General features: G+C 44.2%; 1 protein-coding gene across 3 annotated transcripts in view; it reads left to right on the top strand.

The window, feature by feature from the left end:
• GLI3 (GLI family zinc finger 3) overlaps positions 1-18,079 on the top strand; it is a 560,226-nt gene that overhangs the window by 301,085 nt on the left and 241,062 nt on the right. For all 3 annotated transcript variants that reach the window (XM_033930274.1, XM_033930273.1, XM_033930275.1), the window contains one exon: positions 11,086-11,191. In XM_033930274.1, coding sequence (XP_033786165.1) covers positions 11,086-11,191 — 106 coding nt within the window. The remainder of the gene's footprint in view (positions 1-11,085; positions 11,192-18,079) is intronic.

Below are 18,079 nucleotides of genomic sequence, written 5' to 3'. Positions count from 1 at the left end.
AGTGCTACTCACATTCTGCTGTTAAATTGTTTGCCTTTCTAATGAAGTGATGTGTTTGTTTGAAATATGTGGTAGAAGGTATTTAAACATAGGCTAAAGTAAACTATACAGCAGTTCAAATAAGCCTGAAGATCTGCTTTGTGGAGTGAGGGGAAAACAATTTGGCCACAGAAGGGTAGTTAGGGCACTATTTAAATAATACAGCCAGAAGCAGTGCTGTTGATACGCTCAGTTATAGGTCTTGTGTATGTTTATTTGCACCCTGCTAAGTGAAAGGCGGGCGATATTAATAAATGCTAATGCTTTAATGCTACTGCTTGTTTGGGTTTTTCTGACTGATGCTAGAAAATCAAATTAGCTATATATTTTTTATTTTTATTTGGTGGAATACATGATAAAAATGATCTATATTTAAATAGACTTGAAATCAGACTTTTAGGAACTGAGGATGACAGGTTGCACGTCTGCCTAGTCCCTTAAACTGATTTAACAAACCAGAGTCGCCACAGTGAAAGCAGAGAGCATTCTAAAATTTGCAGACTAGGGCATTTTTTTTTTTTTGTAGTGGCTAGATTGGGTAGCTTAGGAGTTTAACCCTGGCTCTAATCCTGTCTGAATAGAAGTAAACTCTTTATTCTAAGGCTGGTGAAACTGTATCCAGGAAGGAGGTACTTTTGAAGTATTAGAAGTGGGAGAAAATAAAAGTAATCCATATTTGCAGAGGAAGCCACAGAATTAATGGCCAGTGCAGATCAAGGATGTAGCTACGAGTGGTCCGTAGTAGACATGAGCACCTCTACATTTGCTATGAGTGTCTCCCCCCCCCCCCCCAGAAGCTGTGTGCACCCTGCTTTACCTGGCAGGGTTGCTATAATCATCAGATGGAAAAATTCACAGCTTGCCCAGAGTCAGCTGTACTGTGCAGAGAAAGTGTGACAGCAGCACTTTGAGCTGCTGTCACCAGCACCACATGCACACGGTTCTCATGGGGTCATTTTGTGATGCTGATCTTGCAAGAGCAAAGCAAAATACACTCCACAAAAAACTGCCACAACCTAAACAAGATACTACAAAAAGGCAGAATAGTCAAAGGTTCAAGAGAGGGGTCGCTCAGAGGGATTGTAAAACCCTCACTCTAAACAACAAAATATTTTGTAAATGTAAGGAGCCCTCAGTGTGAACGAGCAGCCACGGAAGACCAGCTCCAACGCTTCACAAAACAGGCAGAGGTCATGAACCCCCTCCCGCACACCATCACTGGGCCCCCGATGTGTGCAATAATTAAATAAAGTGAAAACACTCACAACTCAATCACACATAAATTAGGGTGAAAACCAAATGAAAACCTCTGAGCGGCCCCTAGCAGAACCACACTAATTTATGTGTGATTACAGTTTGATTTGAGTTGTGAGTGTTTTCACTTTATTTAATTATTGCACACATCGGGGGCCCAGTGATGGTGTGCGGGTGGGGGTTCATGACCTCTGCCTGTTTTGTGAAGCGTTGGAGCTGGTCTCCCGTGGCTGCTCGTTCACACTGAGGGCTCCTTACATTTACAAAATATTTTGTTGTTTAGAGTGAGGGTTTTACAATCCCTCTGAGCGACCCCTCTCTTGAACCTTTGACTATTCTGCCTTTTTGTAGGATCTTGCAAGAGCAGCATAGGTTAGTATTAACCCACCAGCACTCAACACATTAGCAGCGCTGGCGGCAGCAGCAGCTCTGTGATACTGTTGCCGCGTTTGTTTGTTTTTTCTCTGCACTTCGCAGCTTACTCGGAGCAGGTTCTGGATTTCTTCAGCAGACAGGGCATGAGGATCCCTGCCAGTTAAAGTGTTTTCAGTATGAATTGTGGTGAGAGATGGGAATAAGGAAGGAAAGAAGAAGAAAGGGAAAACAAGTGGAGGCATGAGTGGCAAGTACCCACTCGCGTTAACTGTTGCCCATCCCCGTCCCTCCCAAAATACATTTCTGGCAGCTGATATATTTTGCCTGAAAATAAAAGCTTGCTTTGACCTTGCCATCATATCTTCTTTGAAAGGTGCTTCCGTACCTTCTGAAGCAACGATGTGTATGTTCAATTCAAAGTGTTTATAGAGAATCTTAAGGAGTAAATCTTAGCTGAGCCATTTTGGGCTTATTTGGATTCAGTGCCAATTTCCTTCTTTCTCGTCCTATGTTACTTCACTGTTGTAAGCCAAGTAGAGAGAAAACCATACCATGAAAATGTACCGCAACAGCTTGGTATTACAGTACATTGTCAAAATAATGCGTTGGGGATTTTGCGTACTAATCCTGCAGATTTTTCTGGAATTAATAAAAGATAACAGTCTTTATGTTGCATCTGTCATTTACCACTTGGATGCATTATGGTATTTGTGGATGTAAAGGTCAATTTTAAGATGAGATCAGTAAGTATATCAAGTTCTCTCTTTTCAATACCATTTAATGTAAGAATTGCCCTATTAGGTCAGACCAAAGAACCTCTAGTCCAGTATCTTGTTTCTAACAATGGCTGATTCAAGTGACAAGTACCTGGCAGAATTCCAAAAAGTAGTAAGCTTGTATGCCTTTAAACAAACAGCATTGCAAAAAGAAAACCTGATGTATACATTGTTAAATGACATATAGACATGAATTTTAGTGAGTCTCAGAAAAAATAATAGACGTACCCCCTCTTCTCCAAAACCGCGCTAGTGTTTTTTAGCGCAGAGAGCGTGCAGAGAGCCGTGCAGCTTATAGGAACTCTATGAGTGTTGGGAGCAGCACGGGCCTTTAAGAGTGGCTCCCCACGCTAGAAACTGGGAGGTTAAAAACAGCCCCAAAATGTTTTATTGCGACTTCTACCTGAGCCTATTCCCTCATAGGCTCCAGAAAGGCAAATATATACTTTTAACTTTTATATCTCGTGGCCAGTGAAGCAACCTGATCACTTTAAGCAGCTGCCATATCACATTCGGTCCAGCAACCTCAGCTTTTGGGTTAATTTCCCTATCTCTCTCAGGTTTAAAGTGCCACAAGTCTGGTTCCTACTTCACTTGTTTAAATAGTCTAAACAGAAGAGAATTTTGGAGAAAGAAACCCTTTTTTCCCCCAACAGCAGTCTCGGTTGGCTTCAGCTCAGCTGCCACACCCCAAACATAGACAGTCACCTTTAACAAGCAGGTTCAGTTTCCAGAGGTCTTGGTTTAGAGGTTTACCTCTCTAGTGTCCTCCCGGATGGGGTCTCGGCTAGCTTCCTCACTCCAGTCCTCCCCAGGACATGAATGCAGCCACAGCTAGGGATGGTTTTTCTCCCTCAGGATCCTTGAACTCTGGGACCTCTCTGAATGAGTCTCTTCTGTGGCAGATAAACACTTCCCTACTGAACCCTGCCCCCTAACTCAGCAGGGCTAGCTTGTTAAGGTGGCTTAGCATTGAGCTGTAAAACCCAGTGTGGTCTGGAATATGTAATCCACTCAGTCTTGGGCTAGCAGCCCCTGCTGTATGGAGGTGGAATGGTAGTATTAATGGCAGATAACCCTTATTCTTCCACACGGTGATACACTGCCAAAAAAATCATGGTAAAATAACCCCAACTTTTTGCTGGTGTTATTTCACTGCTCAGGCACATCAGGCTGCAAAGTCATGGCCTGATGCTCCCAGACCAGCAGAGCAGATTATATCAAGGATAACAGGGAAAGTTTGCCTTATTGCAGATGACACAAAGATTTACAAAAGAGTGGGCGTAGACAACGTGAGTAGAGGCAACTGAAACCTTTTATTTTGTTTTGACCAAAACTGAATCTGTGGCTGTGATTTGAAACACAGTTCTGGCAGAACCTCAAATCCAAAATGGTATGACATGCCCCCCTTAAAGAAAAGGGAGTCCATTCCACATCACCCCCTGAATAAAATCCAACACCCATCTCCTCTGAGTCCAGTGCTACTGGGTTGAGAGTATCTGAGGATCTCAAGGTAGAGGAGTGGTCTACTGGTTAGAGTCAAGAATTTCAGCCTTTCTTTGGCTTTTCAATTTTACCAATTATGAATTCAAAACCACATGTGATATACAGAGGATCCCTATATAGAAAGAGGTTGGCTTCAAAACAAAACTTAATGACCTTCATACTTTGAACAGGACATAGGTGTGTAAACTTGCATGAAGCCCTATGGGCAGATTGGATTGACCATACAGGTTATTTACTAGAGAGAGAGAGATGGGGGTTGGGGAGGAAAGGCTATTTCATTTATAGGAGATGTTCGTGTGGCATAATCAAAAAACTAAAACATCCAAAAAATCCACCAAAGTCGGCACTTGGACATCCTAATCACCGGGACGTCCAAGTGCCAATAATCAAAACTTTTCTCCTGGATGTCTAGCAAGACATTTCTCCCACTGTGTTTCCAGAGTTCCAAGGGTATGTTGGAAGGCATATTATGGGCAGGCTCAGGGCATGCTTAAACTTGGACATCTTGCAGCAATAAACTTTCTCAAAATGTCCTGGATGGAACTTAGATGTTCAGAGCTAGACCTGTTTTAGAAGTATCTAAGTGTCACAAAGGTACCCAAACTGACCAAATGACCCTGGATAAATCAAGGTATGAACCTCCCCACACTTCCTCACTCATTACCCCCTCCCACCCCCCCAAAATCTGAAACAGTACATAGGAGCGTTCATTAATCTATCTACCTCAGGAGGAAAGAAAAGAGTTTTCAAACAATTTTTGTTTTATTTTTCAATATAGTCCCCTGATAACTCCATACACTTCATCCACTTTTCCTGCAATGACTTTAATCCCTTTGAAAAGAATTTGTTTGTTTGACCTTCAAACCAGGACGTCTCAGCTTCCTTGACATCTTCATCACTTCAAAACTGCTGCCCACAGAGAGATTTCTTCAAAACTCGGAACAGGAAATCTGAGAGAGCCAGGTCAGGATTGTAGGGTGGACAGTTCAGCTGCTGGAACCCACATTCTCAGATGGCAGCCTCTGATTGTTGACATGCGCATCAGCGCATTGTCGTGAAGAAGCAGCACACTTGCTGTGAGATTTCCTCATCTTTTTTCCTTAATTAATTTCCACAAAGTGATCACTGTATTGGCATAACTCTCTCCGGTTATGGTTGTCTTGTATGGCCTGAACTCCAGAAGCAAAAGTCTTTCATCACCTCATAAGACAGTTGCCATGACTTTGCCTGAAGATATTTCTGTCTTGAACTTTTTGGGGGTGGGGGATGACTTGTGCTTCTACTGCATTGACTCAATTTTAGATTCAGGATCTCTGTGATAGACTCAAGTCTCATCTCCAGTCACCAAATATGAAAAAAATTCACTCTGTTTTCACAGAGCATCTCCAAGTTTTCCTGACAGCACTGGAGTCTCGTGGCCCTCTAACATGGTGTCAGCATTCTTGGAACCCTTCTTGCACTAACCTTGGACATGCCTAACTTTTCATGAATTATTTTCCAAACTGTGCCTGCCGAGATGCCATTTCTTCAGCTATTTGGGAAACCTTAATTCGTCTGTCTGGCAAAATTAAATCCTCGACTTTCTTGTACATTTCTGTGGAAGTTGCTTCCACAGGTCATCCAGTGTGAGGGTCACCTTCAATGGGGACTCTACCTCACTTAAATTTTTGCTCCATAATTTTACTTTGTAGGATGATGGGGCAGACTCACCATAAACTGCGTTCATGGATCTCCTTTGGCTTTTTCCCTTCTTTTTGTGAGAAATGTTATCACTGAATGGTGCTCCAAATCTAGCAGTTTCTTACTTGATTCGCATGAGGACTTTCTTGACATTCTGTCTCTTGGAATGTTAGACTCGCATTGAGGCACAACTGTGCATGAGTAACCTTGAGACATGTCACAAGACTTGTTTCAACATGCTTGCTACTTTCTTTCATATTCAAGTAGATAAATTATTGAACAGCCCTTGTATGACATGAATGGGAACCAGGGAGATTGTAGGTTACTGTGTGTGGGATACTTATGTTGAACTCTGAGGTGTTGTCTCATGCGCTAGATGAGGACTGGGTTCTCCTGGCACACCCGCCTGTAGCGGCACCTGAAGGATTTTTGGTCCTGGTGGATGCCGAAGCACCTCCAAGGCACAAGTTGATGGAGACTAGATTCAGGTGATGGGCCTTCTTAGCTTCACATACACAATTGTTACTTGTAACATGCTGTGCTGGGAGGACTGGGAGTGTTATTTGGGCTGACATAATTAGAGCCTCCTCATATTAGGAGGCCATTGGTGTTATGTAAGCCACCTGATAGCTCCTAAGTCCTTATAGAGCACAGCCTGCCTGTGTCTAGAGTTTAGATAGTGGAGGCCACTGGATGACACTCACCTCTGAAGGGTGTTCCTGATGAGTCGCCAGGCCCTCAGGGAGACAGGGGGGGGGGGAGCCTGCGGTCAAAAAGGTAGGAAACTGTTTGCCTGATCTACACAACAAGATCTATATTTACAGAAGAATTAAAAAAGTAATTAAGACTGGAGAATATTAAAAAATGTATAAGGATGTGAAGACTTTTACAAGACATTGTAAAATACACAAATATTGGAAGAATAAATTCTGTGAAAGAGTTGTGAAAGCAGGGAATGTAGCCATAATAAAAGGATCAAATATTTTATTTATGCAATAGGTATAAAAACAAAAAAATGTAATATATTATCTGGGAATAATTCCAAGAAATCAGCAAGAGTCAAAAAGATAAGTTGATATTTTGAAAAAAAAAAAAAAAAAAAATAGCATATATACTCAAATATAAGCCGACTCGAATATAAACAGAGGCAACCTTTTTCCCCCAAAAAAGGAGGAAAAAGGTTGACTTGAATATAAACCGGAGGTTAATATTCCTCCACTGCCCTGCCAGGCTTTGCACCCCTCCCTCCCTGCTATGCCAGGCTCTGCACCCTGTCCCTCCTCCCTTCCTGCCCTGCCAGGCTTTGCATCCTGTCCCCCATCCCATTCTCCCTGCCCTGTACTCTGTCCCCTCTCCCTCCTTCCCGATGCCTTGAAGGCCTCTACCGGGCCTGCTGTAAGACCTGGAGATCCAGCGGTGGGCCGGAACAGGAGGGATCTGTCCTGACCAACTATCATGTTTACTTCCCTCCTGCCTCCCTTGCATACCTTTCAGTTCCCTGGTGGTCCAGCGGTAAACTGAGGCAGGAGCAATCTTTCCGCACTCTCGCCCCATGCAGATCCACTTACTGAATGGCTTACGTGAGTTCTTGTGGCAACTGTGAGACTGCAAGAACTTGCGAGGTTGCTGCAAGAACTCGCATCAGCCATTTAGGGAATGGATCTGCACAGGACAGGAATGCAGAAAGATCGCTCCTGCTTCGGTTCACCGCTGCACCACCAAGGATCTGAAAGGTATGCAGGCAGGTGAGAGGGAGGTAAACGCCACAGTCGGCCGGGACAGGAGGCGGAGGCAAGAGGGGTCCCTCCTGTTCTGTCCTCTCCTGCTGCTGGACCACTAGGTCTTACGGCAGGCCCGATGGAGGCCTATAAGAGGTCCAGGAGGGGAGCGGGTGGGCGCTGATCCGAATTTAAGCCAAGAGCCCCAAAATATCTCAGCTTATATTCAAGTATATACGGCATATAGCTCTAATGCTGCTGTTGTGACCAAGCTATCACTGTACAATATGGTCTCTTTGAAAACAAAACAAACTTAAAGCAGATGTTGACTTAGATCTGCAGCTAGGGAATCCTTAATTTTAGTATCTGAGTTTTGAAATATTGTTGTTGGCATTTGATTTACAATACTTGTCAGAATATATAGTTAAAGTGATTTGCACAAACATGCAATGTTATCACTGGAAAGAACTTCTTAACATTGAATTTGTGGAAGAAATCTTTTACAGTATTGCTTTTGTTGTGAATGTAAACCGAGTGTAGAAAGATTTAAATATTTAACATTGAACCTGATCAGTAGTTAACAAAATGGTTCAGATTTTTTGATGTTTCAGATCCTTAGTTAAAAAATAATAATTTTCAAAAACCCTGAAGGAGGGTAACGGAATAGATTTTTATAAAGCTGTGCTTGCAAACCTGTTGCAAACTACTGGCAGTTTTTATGCTTCCATTGAAATTTACTGTATATGTAGCAGAAACAATTTTCTGACCTGTTATTTGAAATTTGTATGCAAATTGAAACCATACTACTTAGAGGCAGAAATTCTGTACTTTTGCAAAACTCTTGAAATTTTTCCAGATATATTTCTTCTTTTTAGGGATACCATCTTGTGGTACGGACATGCAGTGCCAATGCTTTGAAATCCTGTGGGACCAAACCACACACACAAAAAAATATTGTAGCTCCAATTCAGGGTTTCTTAATCAGTGATGCCTGCACCCCAAAGGGATGTGGCAAGAAATAAATAGGGTGTGGAGAAGGGTCTTGAAATGTGAGGCACTCTATTGAAATGTTTTAGACAGAAAGAAGACAATTCTTTAGACAGTTATTAATAGTATAACTGTACTACTGTAATTTTAGTGACATGATAACAGTTAGCTCTGTTAGCAGCTACTACTGCTGCCCGATTCACGATTCGAATCGGTTCGTTTTTGTAAAAAAACAGATTTACCGATTCATCCCGATTAAAGTTCATTCTTTTTTCACTGCCGGCCGCCGGACTCGTTCCCATCTAATGTAACTTCAGGTTTTGCAAAACCGGAAGTTACATCAGAAGAAAAGAAAGGACGTGGGAGCGAACAGACCTCGAGCAGCAGACCAGTCGGAAGCATAGGGTATTTTTTGGCTGTCTCCGCATTTCTCCTCTCTTCCCCGCGATTCCACATCTAGTCGAGTAAGTAACTGAATCAGCAGGGAGGGCTGAGAATCGGCAGGGGGTGCTCAGAATCGGCAAGGGGGGCTGAGAATCGGCAGGGGGTGCTCAGAATTGGCAGGGGGGCTCAGAATCGGCAGGGAGTGCTCAGAATCGGCAGGGGGGGCTGAGAATCGGCAGGGAGTGCTCAGGATCGGCAGGGGGGCTGAGAATTGGCAGGGAGTGCTCAGAATCGGCAGGGGGGCTGGTGAGTCTTGGAGGCTGGGGATGGAAGCTGAAATCGGCAAAGGGGCTGGGGATGGAAGCTGAGATTCAGCAGGGGGGCTGGTGAGTCTTGGGGACTGGGGATGGAAGCTGAAATTGGCAGGGGGCTGGTGAGTCTTGGGGGCTGGGGGTGGAAGCTGAAATCGGCAGGTGCCTGGAAAAACTGAGAATCAGGCAGGGGGGCTGGGGAAACTTTGGGGATGATTTGCTTTGGGGAAGCTGTGAATCTATGTTTCTAACTAATTTTACAGCTATGTTATAGTTTGGATGTTCCTATTTTTGACATGATATTGCCTTGGTTAAATAAAATGTTTAAACTTAAAAAGCTGTGTCATTAACAGTGAATCGAATTGAATCGAATCGGAAAATCGATTCAACAGGGTGAATCGAATCAAAACGAAATATTTTTCTCTGAATCGGGCAGCACTAGCAGCTACCAGTTAATAGCATATGTAGCTGATACTAATGGACATAAGGTTTGGGAAGGGGTGTGAAGGTTTCATTGATCATTTAAAGGGGTGCAGCCACAAGCAAAAGTTACAACAGATTTACCAGGTGCATGCAGCGCTGTACATTGCACATGCAAGAGATGGTCCCTTCTCAGAAGAGCTTACAATCTAATTTTGACAGATACAGAGTTGGGGACTATTAAGGGAACAACAGACAAATATGTTGGTTAGGTCAGTCTTTAAACACCTGCTTCAATTTTTAGAACACACAATTAAAGAAGAAAGCAGAAGTAAGGTGAAAATAGTAACTTGTAGCCTACTTGGTGGCTCCCGTATAGAGAGTCATGGGTTTGATTTATGGTTCAGGTCTCTAGCTCCTCAAGTTTACAGAAATAGTTTTCAAGGCCTCTTGGGGAGAGGGAGCCCCAGTAATTGTAAAATCATGATACCTTGTGTTCAAATTTAGGACTCATGATTGCAGGGTTTCAGATGGTGCCCTGGTGCTTGGGTTCCTGGTCAAAGATTGTTGAAGCAATGTCTGAATTAATTAAACTGGAAAGAGGTACAAAATAGGGACAAAATACTTTATATACTCAAATATAAGCTGAAAATTTTGGGTCAAAAAATGGCCCCAAAATGAGGGTCTTGGCTTACATTCGGGTCAGTGCTCCCCTGCCCCCCCCCGCCCCCCCATTACAGACCTCCACCAGGCCTGTCATAGGACCTGGTGGTCGAGCAGTAGGCTGGGACAGGAGGGATCCCTCCTGCCATCTGTCCTGGCTGACTGTGACAACTTTTATGTCCCTCCCATCTCCTCCATGTTTGGGCAGGAGCGATCTTCCTGTGCTTCTGCCCCGTGAAGAGTTGTTCTCTGAATGACAGTCACGAGTTCTCACAGTTGGCTGGGACAGGAAGCGAGAGGGATCTGTCTTGTTGTGGTCCACCACTGGACCACCAGATCTTACGGAAGGCCCGGTAGAGTTCTTCAAGGCTTCAGGAGAGAGAGGGGACAGGGGACAGGGCAGGGAGGATGGGAGGGGGGATGGATGCAGAGCCTAGCAGGGCAGGGGAGGGCTCTTGAATATTAACTCCTGGTTTATATTCGAGTCAACCTTTTTTCTTCCTTTATGGGGGGGTAAAGGTTACCTTGGTTTATATGCATGTCAGCTTATATTTGAGTATATAAGGTACCTGACTAATTGCAAATGAAGACTTTATGATACCAGTTTCCAAAGTGAGCAGGATGCCTGTTAGCAGGAAGAAAATTTCAGGTCAGAAATTAATAAATACATTTAAAAAACCCTAGAAATAAATATCCTGAAAATAAAATGGCAATATGTATTGAACAAGTAATGCAGCATCTCAAGATTACAGTTTTACAGATATGCATCCTAGTTAATTTCAATTGGCTGACTTTACTAGTGCTTTTTCGACTTAAAAAAATAAAAGATACAAAATAGATTAAACAGCAAACATAGATAAAGCTTCCCCCCCCCCCAAGATATCCTAGCACTTGGTAAAATATATGGAGAAGCAACTGATACATCCATGTTGACGCAAGATTCTGAGGTCCCTTCACCTTTTTATTTTTCAGATTCACCACACCTTTTTCCAGCATTCCATCCCCCAGTGCCAATTGATGCAAGACATCATGAAGGACGGTATCGTTACGAGCCAACTCCTATGCCTCCATTGCACATGTAAGTATTCAAGCATTCATGCTTAGTCAGTTTATTTCAGTACCCAAAGGAAGGAAAAATATTGCCTTTTATCATCATAAATCATTCCAAAGGAATACTATGAAGAACTAGCAGCAGAGCATAAGAAAGAATTTTGGAATATGTTTATTTATTTATTTAATTCGAATTTTATCCCATTTCCCGGGAGCTCAGAACAGGTTACGAGCCAACATTTGCAGAAGTTACATTAGACAGTACGTTTGACAATACAATACAATACTGTCACAAAAGGGTAAGGCTAGGTAGTACAGTAACTTGAGGACATTCCTAGGGAATTCCTGGAGAGGCATTACAGAAGATTGGACCAGGGGGGTCTCCAGCTGGTGGTTGTTGGCTGGAGAGAGATCAGAGGGGACTGTTTGCAGTTGGACTTGTAGTTGAAGAGAGAGGCCTTCACTGCTCTTCATGTCACGTTTATCTGTTTGTAGGATCATTGAAGTATATCCATTCAGTTGCCTTTCATAATGATTATCAGGTGAAGATATTTTGATGGCTTATGATATATGTGCTGTAATATCCTATATTAAAAAGCAAGCAACCTTTTGAAACACTGTTGGTAAAGCAATGTTGTTCTCCACGGAAAGGAGGATGTCCCTAAGAATATAAGCATTGCCGTACTGAGACAGACCGAAGATCTATCAAGCCCAGTATTTTGCTTCCAACAGTGACCAATCCAAATCTTAAGTGCCAGACAAGATCCAAAAAAGTAAAGTAGATTTTATGCTTGTCATTGTAGAAATAAACAGTGGGAGTTCCCCAAGTTCATCTTAATATTGATTTATGGACTTTTTTTTAGGAAATTATTCAAACATTTTTTAAAACCATACTTGCAATATCCATTCCATATATGTTAAATCTTTCCACTGAGCATGTAGAAAGCAGCCCCTGTGCCATCAGCATTGCCCAGGCCTCCCTTTGGTGTAAGCTTAAATAGAAACCTACTCTGAGGTGGGTATGTTTATATGGAGTGAACATCCTGCTGTCTTCAGAAAACACTTGTTACAGAAACTGCTTTTCGTAAAGATAAGCAAGCGATTCATTCTACACATATGGAAATAAATAGCTATAAATTGCCTTCAGATTAAAAAAGAGGAAGAATACACACATTGTAAATGAGCAAATGACATGTTTTTGTTGGCAACAATCCATTTCCTATGTTATACTTTCTGTGTGTGTGTGTTTGTGTACAGGGTTAGGCAAAAAAAAAGTAACCCCTACAGTGTTTTGCAGTTTTCTTTGCAAATGCATTAAATTTCATTAAGACATTTTACATACTTATTTAGTTATCATATTTATTATTACCCAACATTTAATTATCTTAAGCTATGTTGATGTTATTGACGTTTTACATTACTACTTAGCAATTTTTTTGTGTTAAAAATGTTTACACTAAACCACGGTATTAATTCAAGTTATTGTTTTCAAAATTCTACATCACTGTGATGACATTAACAGTAAACTAGTGCCTGTTTTTTTTTTCAAATGGTAGTTTTACAATGCAAACATTTTTGATCTCGCAAAAATCACTGCGTGACGCTAAAAAGTTTGTAAGTTTGTCGTGTATGTGCCAACTAGAATAAGAATATCTTTAAACTAGATAGTAACAACAAATACCCCCCCCCCTTTTTTTTTTTTTACTAAGCCATGGTAGAGGTTTCTATCATTGCCCATGGCACTAAATGCTCCAAAGCTGCTCCAACGCTCATAGAATTCCTGTAAGCATTAGAGCATTTAGCTCCCTAGGTAGAAACCTCTATTGCGGGGACCAAATTTCTAAGTGGTTGCTAAGAAAACAGCAAAAATTTCTAGGGGTTACTTTTTTTTTTTGCCTTGGAAGGGCATAATCAGAAGAAATGTCTAAGTCCCCTTTTGACCTAAGTCCCTAGATACAGAAAGTAGGCAGCAGGGAAATTTCCATTCTCAAAAAAACCCATCCAAAATGAGTTTTTTTTTTTTTTTTTTGGAGGGGGGGAGAATGGCCTGCCTCTAAGTTCAGCAGTTTAGTCGGCCAGACCACCACTACGTCTATCCTTACAACACGTTCCCGACCCAAAAATCGCCCAAGTCCCAAATGCCCAAAACAAGACCTCATAGGAAAAGGAGGGGCCAGTCCTTCGCCTAAAAGCAGGATTCTCTAACCGGCATCTGTCATAAACAACACCGGTTACAGAATCCTGGAATTGTTGTGTGTCTCCACCCCCCCTCCCCCCCAAATGTGGCAGGAGAAATGTCCAGTCCCTCCTGCCATGATCCCTCTGAACCTCCCCGGCAGGAGAGATGCCCAATCTTTCTTGCTGGATACAACCCCCAACACACGTGATTACTGGCAGGAGGGTGCCCAATCCCTCCTGCCGGACACAACCCCGCCAAATTTAAAAAATGAGTTTTCAACATAGACTTAAATTTTGGAAATAAAAGTTCACTTCAAATAACTTGTGGAAGGTCGTTCCATAAGGATGAAGACAAAAAGAAAAAAGCAGAATTACACATACATATATATATTGTGGCTGAGCACGGCTCTGCCAGCTGGACAAAGCCTCACCTGGGCCTCCAGGTAAAGATTTTTGTGCCTTTTTTGGGGGAGTTAGGCTGGAAATAAGGAAAACATAAGAACATAAGAACATAAGCAGTGCCTCTGCCGGGTCAGACCAGAGGTCCATCCCGCCCAGCAGTCCGCCCCCGCGGCGGCCCAACAGGTCATGACCTGCCTTAATCACCAGAAGGGGCCCCCTTGCCCCCTAGTTTTCTCATCAATGTCCTAACCCTCCGGCCTTGCACCTGCACGACCTGGTGAGCTGTCTATACTTATGCAACACCCCAGCACCTCCCTCAGTACCCCACGATCCCCTTTTCCCTCAGGAATCTGTCCAATCCCTGTTTGAATCCCTGTACTGTACTCTGCCGGATCACTTCCTCCGGGAGCGCATTCCATTTGTCCACGACCCTTTGGGTGAAGAAAAACTTCCTTGCATTTGATTTGAACCTATCTCCCTTCAGTTTCTCTGAGTGCCCCCTCGTACCTGTCGTCCCTTTTAGTCTGAAGAACCTGTCCCTGTCCACCCTCTCTATGCCCCTAAGTATTTTGAAGGTCTCTATCATATCCCCCTGAGCCTCCTCTTTTCCAGAGAGAAGAGCCCCAGTTTATCCAGCCTCTCAGCATATGGGCAGTTTTCCAGCCCTCTTACCAGTTTCGTTGCCCTCCTTTGGACTCTCTCAAGAACTGCCATGTCCTTCTTGAGGTGCGGCGACCAATATTGAACGCAGTATTCCAGATGTGGGCGCACCATCGCTCGATACAGCGGCATGATGACTTCCCGCGTCCTGGTTGATATGCCCCTCTTGATGATGCCCAGCATCCTGTTGGCTTTCTTCGAGGCTGCTGCACACTGTGCGGATGGTTTCATGGATGGATCCACTAGCACACCCAAGTCTCTCTCAAGTCCGGTGTCTTCCAGCAATCTCCCCCCCATTTTATACTCGAACAACGGGTTCTTTTTCCCTATGTGCATGACCTTGCATTTATCTACGTTAAAGCGCATTTGCCATTTGTTTGCCCAGTCCTCCAGCTTATCGAGGTCCCTTTGCAGTTCCTCACACTCCTCCCTGGTCCTAACTCTGGCGCAGAGCTTGGTATCGTCTGCAAATTTTATAACCTCACACTTTGCCTCCGTTTCCAGGTCATTGATAAATATGTTGAAGAGTAGCGGCCCCAGCACCGATCCCTGCGGCACACCGCTCGTGACTCCCCGCCAGTCAGAATATTGGCCCTTTACTCCGACCCTCTGTAGTCTACCTGACAGCCAGTGCTTGATCCATCTGTGTACATCCCCGCCCACCCCGTGGTTCCACAGCTTCCTAAGCAGCCTTTCATATGGCACCTTGTCAAAGGCCTTTTGAAAATCGAGGTAAATGATGTCTATGGGTTCCCCTTTGTCCACCTGACTGCTTATTCCCTCAAAGAAGTACAGAAGGTTTGTCAGGCACGACCTTCCCTTACAGAATCCGTGCTGGCTTGTCCGCAGTAGGCCATTTTTCTCGATGTGCTCGCAAATGCTGTCCTTGATCATTGCTTCCACCATCTTCCCTATAACTGAAGTCAGGCTCACTGGCCTGTAGTTCCCGGGGTCACCTCTCGATCCCTTCTTAAAGATAGGTGTGACATTCGCCAGTTTCCAGTCCTCTGGTACCTCTCCAGTTTTCAAGGATAGGTTGCAAACATGCTGGATTGCGCCCGCTATTTCCTGACTTAGTTCCTTTAGAACCCTTGGGTGGATCCCGTCCGGTCCCGGTGATTTGCCGCTTTTCAGTCTGTCAATCTGCTTGAGGACATCCTCCTGACTTACCTCTATATGCCCCAATCTTTTGGCCTGCTCCCCACTCATGAGCTCCTCTGAGTCCGGTATATTGGACGTTGTGACAGAGCCGGTACCTGTATTTTCCGGAACCCGGTCTCTGCTCACCCGAGCGCAACTCCGGCGTGCTTCCGATGAAGGAAGGAAGTCCTACTGGTATATCCTTACTGGTCAGAAATCCAATATAAAAATAAAACAAATCAGCTTTACTTGTTCACAGTCACTTTATTCAGTGAAGCGATGATGGGAGCAACGTCTCCCTTAAGCATTCAAAGCAAAAACAAAGTCCAAATAGAATGCTTTATCCAAATATCAAAAAATAAAGTATGGAGTGGACCCACCGGAATGGGTTTACCACTGCTACCTTCAATCAGGCAATTCAGGTAAGTAACAGTTCAGTATTGAAATCACTAACAGAACTCTAGAGGGGTTGTCTTTACCTTAAGAAGGCAAAGGAACCTTTTTTCCCTCACACAAGTTCTGGGCCTCCAAGCTCAGCAAGTCTTAAAGCTTGGCTGTAACCAACAGAGAAGCTGTTGGTGGGGGAGGGGAGTAAAGGAATTCACTTATCACTTTTCTGATACCTCAGAATGCCAATAATGGCCCCACTATCCCAACCTGGATCTTAAGTGAATTCTCCCCAAAATCACACCATTTACTTCCCTCACATTCACATACATGAGTCCCCAATTCAGGCCAATTGAATTAACTAAAAAAAAAAAACGTTTTTTTTTTTTTTCCCTCTTAGCACAAGTCTATGCAGTTTCACACACACAGCACTACTGCACAACAATACTCTTATCAACAGAGAAAAGCTCCTGCCTGCACAAACCTCCAGACCTGCCACTTATCCTCACTCCAGGAGCATGTCTTCAGGCAGTCCAAGGTTTTCTCCCCAATCCATGGGTTCAGGCAGAGCTGGCTGGTTGGCAATAGGGTCAGTGTCAGCTTCCTGCATTATCACATCCTCACAGTCAGGAGCATAATCAGGAGAGACTCTTCCCTGAGCTGGCTCAGGGCCAACTAACTTTCCTCTCCTCAGAGCAGCCTCTATATTGTTCAACCGAACACACCCTGCTCTCTGAGGGGGAGGAGTTACCTGCACTGGTTGCCTAGCTTGTCTTGGGTTTTTCATTATGGGTTTCAGCTGGGAGTGAACAGGAGGAGGGAGGTTCCTCTGGAGCTCTTCTGAGCTGTTCTGCTCCCCTTCCTCTACTCCCTGCAGTTCAGCCTGCTTTAAGTTAAAGGGAAATACACATTTTTCCCTGGGACTAGTCACAATCCTATCCCCGTGGTTAGCTCGCTGTATGACTGGATAGGGTTTAGTCACCGGCAGCTCTGGGATGAGCGGAGCCACAGGGGACGGATTGTGACAACGTGTCCTCGCTCGTGAAGACCGACGAGAAGAACGTGTTCAACCTCTCAGCTACCTCTTTATTCTCCTTAATCACTCCCTTCCTATTCCCATCGTCCAATGGCCCCACCTCCTCTCTCACTGGTTGCTTCCCCTTTACGTAACTGAAGAATGCCTTGAAGTTTTTTGCCTCCCTGGCCAGCCCCTCCTCGTATTTCCCTTTTGCTTTTCTAATCTCTCGGTGGCATTCCTTTTGGCATTTCCTGTGCTCCTGGTGATTTTCCTCCATTGGATCCCTTTTCCATTTCCAGAAGGACACTTTCTTGTCACTGATTACCTTCTTTACTTCATGTGTCATCCAAACCGGGTCTTTTGACCGCTTGTTCTTGCGGCCTTTCCTGAAACTGGGGATGTACAGTTTTTGCGCTTCCTGCAGTGTGTCCCTGAGAAGGGTCCAGGCGCTCCCTACAGTCTCCATCCTAAAGCTGTTCCTGAGCTTCCTCCCCACCATTTTCCTCATAGCAACATAGTTCCCTTTCCTGAAGTTGAGCGCAGTCGTTGCGGTCCTCCCCACTATGGGTGACCCCCTTTCTAATGTGAATCTGATCACGTTGTGATCACTGTTGCCTAGTGTTCCTCCCAGTTCTACCCCTCTTGCAGGCCCCCCTAATCCGTTAAGGATGAGGTCAAGAGTAGCATCCCCTCGCGTCGATTCCTTGACTAGTTGCTCCATGAAGCAGTCCCTCACAGCTTCTACGAATCCTGCTTCCCTCGTGGAGTTGGAGTGTCCCGTACTCCAGTCTATCCCCGGGTAGTTGAAGTCCCCCATCACTGTTACACTTCCAGTCCTGCATTCCTGTCTCAGTTCTGCTTCCAAGTCTTGTCCTATTGTTTCTGACGCACCAGGCGGGCGATAATACAGCCCCAGCTTTATGTCTGCCCTCTTCTTTCCCGGCAATTTGACCCATAGCGATTCTAGCTCCTCTGCCTTTGTTGCCGTATCGATCCCAATCGAGTAGATATAGTCCTTTATATACAGCGCTATGCCTCCCCCCTTCTTGTGGGTCCTGTCCCTCCTGTAGAGCTTGTACCCTGGCAGCGCCACATCCCATTGATTTTCCTCTGTCCACCAGGTTTCTGTAA

Source organism: Geotrypetes seraphini, chromosome 2 (genome assembly GCF_902459505.1).
Source record: "Geotrypetes seraphini chromosome 2, aGeoSer1.1, whole genome shotgun sequence".
NCBI lineage: Eukaryota > Metazoa > Chordata > Amphibia > Gymnophiona > Dermophiidae > Geotrypetes > Geotrypetes seraphini.
Note: the sequence above shows the minus strand (reverse complement) of the source record. Positions and strands in the feature narration are given on the sequence as shown.